Source organism: Hoplias malabaricus, chromosome 2 (assembly GCF_029633855.1).
Source record: "Hoplias malabaricus isolate fHopMal1 chromosome 2, fHopMal1.hap1, whole genome shotgun sequence".
Classification (NCBI taxonomy): domain Eukaryota; kingdom Metazoa; phylum Chordata; class Actinopteri; order Characiformes; family Erythrinidae; genus Hoplias; species Hoplias malabaricus.
Genome location: NC_089801.1, coordinates 56,364,440 through 56,372,319, shown reverse-complemented (window position 1 = coordinate 56,372,319; position 7,880 = coordinate 56,364,440). Strand labels below are relative to the sequence as shown.

Below are 7,880 nucleotides of genomic sequence, written 5' to 3'. Positions count from 1 at the left end.
TGTTCTATTAATATTACCCGTATTGTTATAATTGTGTGTGTGTGTGGGGGGGGGGGGGGGGGGGGGGGCTGTTGAGTCTGTGGTCCAGCAGTGAGCAAAAAAGAGACTCTTTATTCTGGAGTTTAATGCTGTTTTTGTCGTTGTTGACCTTTTTACTTTCAGTAAATTCGTGTGTTGTTTTGATGGTGGTGTTGTCTGTGAGTCCACCGCCTTCATACCTCTCTCCATAAGAGTGAATGGTTTCATTTCTCTCATAAGAAATTTGACTTTTGGGACTTTATCTTCGGGAATACAGCCTGGTCACTTTCAATCACCCCTTTCTCCCTTGAGCCCAGATCTGGATTTCAGATAACACTTCTAGTGTGGAGAGAGGAATCATAAAAACAACACTTAAAGTTTATGTACGACAAAGTCTGCTCCTTCAGTCGAATGTAGAAAAACACATTTAATTATCAAACTTTTTATCTCCTCTGGGACTGCTAGCTCAAAGAATCTTCCTTGATTCCCATTGGTTTATAAAAGCATTGTCACAAGTTTCACGTGGTATACAATGTTGTAAAATTATTTGCAGTTGTAGGAGCAAAAATGGCAATATAATTATGTGTTTAAATTAGAAGCATTTCCTCAGGGCAGCTATCTAGATGTGTGTGTCATTTGGTTAAAAATAGTCTTGTCCTCACAGACAGTCACCTGGAGCAGGATTCGAACCCACAACCTCCAAGACCCTGGATCTGTGACAGAGACACTACCTGCCACTCCACTGTGTTATTGTTTGGAATATTGTTTGGTCATAATTTCAAAGGCATGATTCAGAGATGTATTGATCCTAAAGTTCTGTCAAATGTCGTAAATTATAAGTGATGCCATCACTTCAAGGCTGTTCTAGTCTTAAAATCCACTAAAGAACCTCCAATCAGGTTTAAGAACCAGGGATGGATCCTCTTCCCTCAGTCCCTCAGAAACAACCAGGTCTCCAAGGCGTTGGTCGTCACACTTTGTTTAAAACACTGGCGCTCAAGCATTTTGGGTACAGTGACGCAGTTCAGTTCAGTTCAGAGAACGCCAGACCCTGGGCATGACAGAAACCTCCAACCGCTGAGCCCTAGTAGTTGTGGCTTTAGACCCCAGCCTGCAGCCCAGGACAGACATGCACGTGGTTTACTTCATAACTCAGAGGTTGGTGTTGTGTGTGTTTCTGGGTTAAACAAAGGTTTCCTTTTAGAGTTTAGTGTAGTGTTCATAGAGGAATTCCATAATGTGTTAATCTCCCTCCTCCCTTGTGTGTCACTGTAATCCATTTAATTATAGGAATATTTAATCAATATTCAGTATCTGATATTACATTGGATATCAGTGTTGATCAAACAAATCCTTGGTATTTATGTGTGTGCACTACTTTTGTAGGGAATTCTGTGTTTCTGGTCAGATTCAGTTTCAGGACCAAGAACCCTTCAGCAGATCAATAATAATAAAGTAATAAATAATAATTAATTAAAAGTTTATGTCTATGTAAACAGCCCCTTTCTCACTTTCAACCTGAAGTCTTATGTATGTGTGTGTGTGTGTGTGTGTGTGTGTGTGTGTGTATGTGAGTGTGTATAAAAGTGAAGGTGTAATCCTGTTGACTGTGTGTTTATGCTGTAATCATTAACCTAAGTCTGGACTTTAAAGATCTCAGGTGAAAGATCTCAGAGACGCTCAGATTCTCCGCGCTGTGGACTGCCCATATACGATGGAGTCCTTCTGGTTCTCTCCTGCTGAAACATGGACACTGCTGCTGGGGCTCTTTATAGGCCTCCTGCTTCTGTAAGTACACACACATATGCACACAAATATATGAATGCATATAAGTCAGGGTTTTGGAGGTTTTGTCTACAGTCTATGAAGACTTAATGCAGTGTGGTATTAGAAGTGTCGCTCCAAATTTTATTCCAGTGACGGTGACTGGGCCCTGCCTTCGAGAAACTGATGTTGTAATTATGTCTTGATATCAAATACTCTCTAATCCAGCTGTGTTCAGGAGTGTGATATACTCTCTAATCCAGCTGTGTTTAGGAATGTGATATACTCTGTAATCCAGCTGTGTTCAGGAGTGTGATATAATGCCTAATCCAACTGTGTTCAGAAGGTGTAGAAAGTACAGTAGTTCAAAGTCTGAAAGATAGAAAACTGAAAATATCTGAGCATTGTTACAGTTCAGTGATAACCCTAATGTGCTTACACTCCACTCTCTATCTAACTTTCTAACTTTGATCTGTGATTCTGATCATTCATTCACAGTAGTAGTAGCAGTAGTAATAGTATTAAATATATATATATATATATATATATATATATATATATATATATATATATATATATAATTTTTCCCCCTAGGAACTGAGTTATTATTATTATTCATTCATTCATTCATTATCTGTAACCACTTATCCAGTTCAGGGTCGCGGTGGGTCCGGAGCCTACCTGGAATCATTGGGTGCAAGGTGGGAATACACCCTGGAGGGGGTGCCCGTCCTTCATGAATTAATGAATTATTAATTCATTAAACTAATGAATTATTATACCTGGTATTTACACAGAAGTAGCTGTAGCATTAGTAACCTGCTGGAACACCATGGTGTTATTAAATGTGCAGGTACATCTGGCCAAACAGATTCTTCCGGAGTTTAGGAATTCCTGGACCCTCGCCTCTCCCATTGCTTGGGAACATGCTGGAGTACCGGAAGGTGGGTTTTCTGGGGTTACACATAAAATTTCAGTGTATCCTAATTATGTTCTGAATTATTAATTAGTATTTGTTTATTTATATATTTTTGTGTTATTTCCAGGGTTTCCATGCATTTGATATGGAGTGTTTTCAGAAGTATGGCAGGGTCTGGGGGTGAGGAAACACTCTCCATTTAAAGACCACAGCTAAAGAAATGTCTTAGAATTAAAAGCTTATTTCCTGTTTTAGCATGTCTTCTGAAATTCATAAAAAATATAACACCATTATGAAGTAATTAATTATATACTTTTATATTTATTATTTGTTAGTAATTAATTTTATTCATATTAATATCTCATTTTATTCTCCTGCATGCCATAATTTTTCAAACAATACAATTAATTATTGACTCTCTCTCTCTCTCTCTCTCTCTCTCTCTCTCTCCCTCTTTTCAGGATCTATGAAGGGAGGACACCTGTGCTGTGTATTCTGGATAAAACCCTCATTAAATCAGTTCTGGTGAAAGAATGTTACACTCTCTTCACCAACAGGAGAGTACGTATGCAATAAATCCTCACTGAGATGTCAGCCTTGTATATAATCTCCACTGTGATGGCTCTGTGATGGTTCACTGCGAATTTACCCCTCTGCACAAATACGGAGGTGGTTTTATTATTTTGGTTAATGTATATGTAAATCACATCAGCACAGTATTTAGGAAACAAACAGTATATAATACAGTGAAAGTCATAATAAAACCATTAAAAATGTGGGTGTATTTAAAGTCAATGAAATGAAAGTCAATGAAAGTCAATGGGGTCAATGAAAGACCCCATTCTTATTAATAAAATGTGCCCTTTAACCCTATGTGCTTTTATTTTGAAATGTGTTCAGGATTTTGGTCTGAACGGCCCCCTGTACGACGCTCTATTTGTTGTTAAAGACGATGACTGGAAGAGAATCAGAAACATCCTCTCGCCATCCTTCACCAGCGGGAGACTGAAGGAGGTGTGTCATTAATGCTAATAAATTAGAATCAAAATAAGAATCATAATCACTTTATTGGGCTGGGTGCTGCACACAGAGGAATTTTTCTCTGTATTTGACCCAATCCGTGCAGGAAAACACACATTTACACTCACACTAGTGAACACTAGGGGGCAGTGAGCACACATGCCCAGAGCAGCCCTAGCATCCCTAGCCACGGCGCCTGGGGAGCAGTTGGGGGTTAGGTGCCTTGTTCAAGGGCACTCCAGTCATGACCTGCCACCTCTGGGGATCGAACCGGAAACCTGCCCAGTTCCCTCACCAGGCCACAGCTGCTCTAATTATCTCAAATTAACTCTTATTAACCCATCCAGCCATTATCCACCGCTTATCCGAGTCTGGGTCGCGGGGGAAGCAGTCGGAGCAAAGAAAGTCAGACCTCCCTCTCCCCAGCCACCGCCCAGGCGTTCCCAGGCCAGTCGAGACATGTAGTCTCTCCAGCGTGTTCTTGGTCTGCCCCGGGGCCTCCTCCCCGTTGGACATGCCCGGAACACCTCACCAGGAAGATGTCCAGGAGGCATCCGGACCAGATGCCCGAACCACCTCAACTGGCTCCTCTCGTCGTGGAGGAGCAGCGGCTCCACTCCGAGTCTCTCCCGGATGTCCGAGCTCCTAACCCTGTCTCTAAGGGAGAGTCCAGACACCCTGCGGAGAAAACTCATTTCAGCTGCTTGTACCCATGATCTCATTCTTTCGGTCACTACCCAAAGCTCGTGACCATAGGTGAGGGTTGGGACGTAGATTGAATGTTAAATCGAGAGCTTTGCTTTTCTGAGTCCAACTCCGACTGGAAACCAGTCTGACTTACTGCCAGCCATACAACCAGACTCCTGCTCTGTTTGTACAGGGACTGGATAGCTTGTAGCAAAGAGCCCAGTACCCCATACTCCCTTAGCACCCCCCACAGAATACCCTGAGGGACACGGTCGAATGCCTTCTCCAGATCTACAAAACACATGGTTGAGCAAACTCCCATGCACCCTCCAGGTGCATCTTATTAACCCATCCGATTAATTTCTGTAATAGTCTGTCATATATTATTATTAATATAACCATATTCATAAACATGATATGATTTTTTTTAGCCCACTGCCCATGAGGAATGGACTACTTATTCCTCAGCAATGCTGCCAGAAGCTGGTGTCAGTCCGTGAATCATATTTGCAGCAGAATAAAACAGCAAATGTGTGCTCTACTAAGTACAATATACAAGTGTTATGAAAGGGTTGAATAATTCTGAGACTGCAGTAGTCAATAAAAGTGACATTTTATGTTGAGAAACCACTTGACCATTTGTGGTGTTGAGCATTTTAAATTGTTCTTGTTTGGTTGGTATTACTACTATGGAGTTTTAGGGCCACTGCATTGAAAAAGAAAAAATTCAGAGAATAAAATCAGAATTCCGTGAATATTCTCAGAATAATTCTCAGAAAAATTATTCTGAAAAAAAATCTTAAAATCTCGGAATAATTCTGAGATTTTTTCTTATTGAGTAAAAAAGTCTGTATATTTTGAGAATGTAATCAGAATATTTAGAGAAACACTGTTTGGGTTATTATTTATTATAATATGTAGACAGACGGGCAAACAGTCTGTGCGCCATGAGTGAGTTGTGAAAGAAGCAGTCAGTGAAGTGAACAGAATTATTTATTAAACGTATCCACACGACATGATGACCCTGTCAGTGCAGCCCCTGACAGCGATGCATAAGGCATTAGCTTATTGTATGAGTCAGAGCTGTAACGCTCTGTGTGCAAAGAGTTAAGAGCTGTGCCTTGTGGGCACACAGGAGTTTCACTCACTCTGGATCTAGCATTTTTGTGATCATTAATTGTATCATGTGCCATGGATTTGGGCACTGATTCAGAGTTTAAATACTAATCACAATCTGGTCCTTATGTGGAAGAGAACTGAGTGTTTATTCCTGAAATCTATAGCAACACACTGCATTCCACAATTACACTGTGTATACCCCATAGTGCAGCGAATTATTCCTCGAATTATTCAGAGATTTTTTCTCAAAATTATTCAGAGAATATTCTCAAAATTCTGACTTATTCTCTGAATCTTTTTTTTTTCTTTCAATGCAGTGGCCCTAAAACTCCATCGTATATTACTGCAGTGAGCTGAAAATTTGTTAATTTTGCAAATAAATTTAGTTTGGAGGTTGAATAATTTTGATTGCAACTGTAGATGTTTGGGATCATGAAGACACATTCAGACACGTTAGTCAGAAATCTGGAGAAAACAGCAAAGATGAAGGATGGAGTGCATGTTAAAGAGTAAGTATAATTGTTATTATTTATTTTATTTGTTAAATGATATTACTATTACTATTATTATTATATTCTGTGTGTAGGTTGTTTGGAGCGTACAGTATGGATGTTATAACCAGCACAGCTTTCAGTGTGGATATCGACTCTTTAAACAACCCCAACGACCCTTTCGTCTCCAACATCAAGCAGATGGTGGATTTTGACTTTCTAAGTCCTATGTTCCTCACTTCAGGTCATTTATACATTTCTTTACCTTCACTCACGTTTACAATCAAACTCTACACAACAGTTGCACAATTAACACAATCAGTACATAATTTTGACCAAAAATGTATTTAAATATTAATTTTTCTTTAAAGTGTAAACCAAATGAGATGAAGTATCAAACAGATTTGTTGTCCCTTAATGAACCAGTTTATGCTCAATTGTGTGCTAGCTAGCTAATTTATTAGCATTATGCCCGATGCTATGGATATGGCCATGTAACTGTGAACTTTCAGTGGATTAAGATCAGTTTTCTTTAAATCAAGTTAAATTATACTCTATAAATCTATTTGCTAACAGTGTTACACTGTGTTAGCTCATGATATTAGCTACATATGTGTTACATCTCCATAGCAACCACTGAAAAACTTAGGATCATTGGTGTCATACCTCTTCGTATTATTAAGACAATATACCATCGTTAATATTGTAATGCTATGAACACATATCTCCAATTTATTTTAATGTTCTTCACTTATGGTGGGAAATAGCATTTTAATTCCAAGTAATATTGGAGCATTGCTGTTGGTTCTTTAAGTACATCTTTGTGATTATATTCAGAGTAAATGTTGTATTTTCTAGTTCTGTTCCCATTCATCATTCCTCTGCTGGAGAAAATGAATATCTCCTTTTTCCCGGTGTCTGTGACTGATTTTCTTTCTGCCGTGCTCCAGAAAATCAAAGCCGACCGTATCGCCAAGGACCACAAGGTACAATTAAACAGAATGAAAAAAGCATGAAGAAAGCAGCAAACATTGTTTATGAAAGTGATTAATTAGATATTTTTATGTTGTTTCTTTAAAAGTGCTGCACATGGTTCAGACATGTTTACAATGGGATTCAGTACAGAGTCTTTGATGAATCCAGAACACTAGGTGTCAGTGTAACAGCTGTTTCAGTCTGTGAAGAAGCAAAAATAATTAATGGCTACTTTAAACATTTGCAATTTTGTTTTTGTTTTTCTACTCCATTTGCTGTTTTATGCTTTTAATATATATTTTTGTATATTATTTTCTTCTGATTTGTTTTCTTTTATTTATGCAAAATATAAGATCCATTAGAGAATGACATTCCATTCCTATTTTATTTTCCTGTAGAGCAGAGTGGACTTCTTGCAGCTAATGGTGGATTCTCAGACTTTAGAGAAATCAAAGGATCCACAAAAAGAGGAGATAAAGAAAGGTAATACTTTTACATGTGTAATCTTATGAAATGTAATTTGCTGCACAGAGGAAATGATTATAGTGTGATCCACTGAAACTTACCAAAGGCTTAAAAACAGATCCTCTCATGTTTGGTTCATATTTTATATATTATATTTTAATATATTTGTGCCCAAAAGTTTAGACCTGTAACTTTAAAAGTGGGAGGGGCTTTACATGTCACTTTAAAATAAGCAAGACCATAAGTTTTGAACTTATATTTGTAGACATAAATTTTTCTGGGATTAGTCAGGAAGGTTATGGCAGCTGATTTGGCTAATAATAAGGAATTTCATTACTCCATTAATTATGGAATTGTGTTTGTGACAAACATACTGAAGAAAATCTTTTATACGTCATGAATTATAAGAAATTGAGAAAGAA

General features: G+C 38.3%; 1 protein-coding gene across 3 annotated transcripts in view; it reads left to right on the top strand.

Annotated features, from left to right (window-relative positions):
• Positions 1–1,690: 1,690 nt before the first annotated feature.
• LOC136686505 (cytochrome P450 3A56-like) overlaps positions 1,691–7,880 on the top strand; it is a 12,297-nt gene continuing 6,107 nt past the window's right edge. For 2 of the 3 annotated variants that reach the window (XM_066660325.1, XM_066660324.1), the window contains exons 1-9: positions 1,691–1,806; positions 2,636–2,726; positions 2,829–2,881; positions 3,163–3,262; positions 3,602–3,715; positions 5,948–6,036; positions 6,114–6,262; positions 6,877–7,004; positions 7,392–7,476. In XM_066660325.1, coding sequence (XP_066516422.1) covers positions 1,733–1,806; positions 2,636–2,726; positions 2,829–2,881; positions 3,163–3,262; positions 3,602–3,715; positions 5,948–6,036; positions 6,114–6,262; positions 6,877–7,004; positions 7,392–7,476 — 883 coding nt within the window. In that variant the 5' untranslated portion in view covers positions 1,691–1,732. The remainder of the gene's footprint in view (positions 1,807–2,635; positions 2,727–2,828; positions 2,882–3,162; positions 3,263–3,601; positions 3,716–5,947; positions 6,037–6,113; positions 6,263–6,876; positions 7,005–7,391; positions 7,477–7,880) is intronic. The other variant, XM_066660326.1, reaches the window with a different exon arrangement.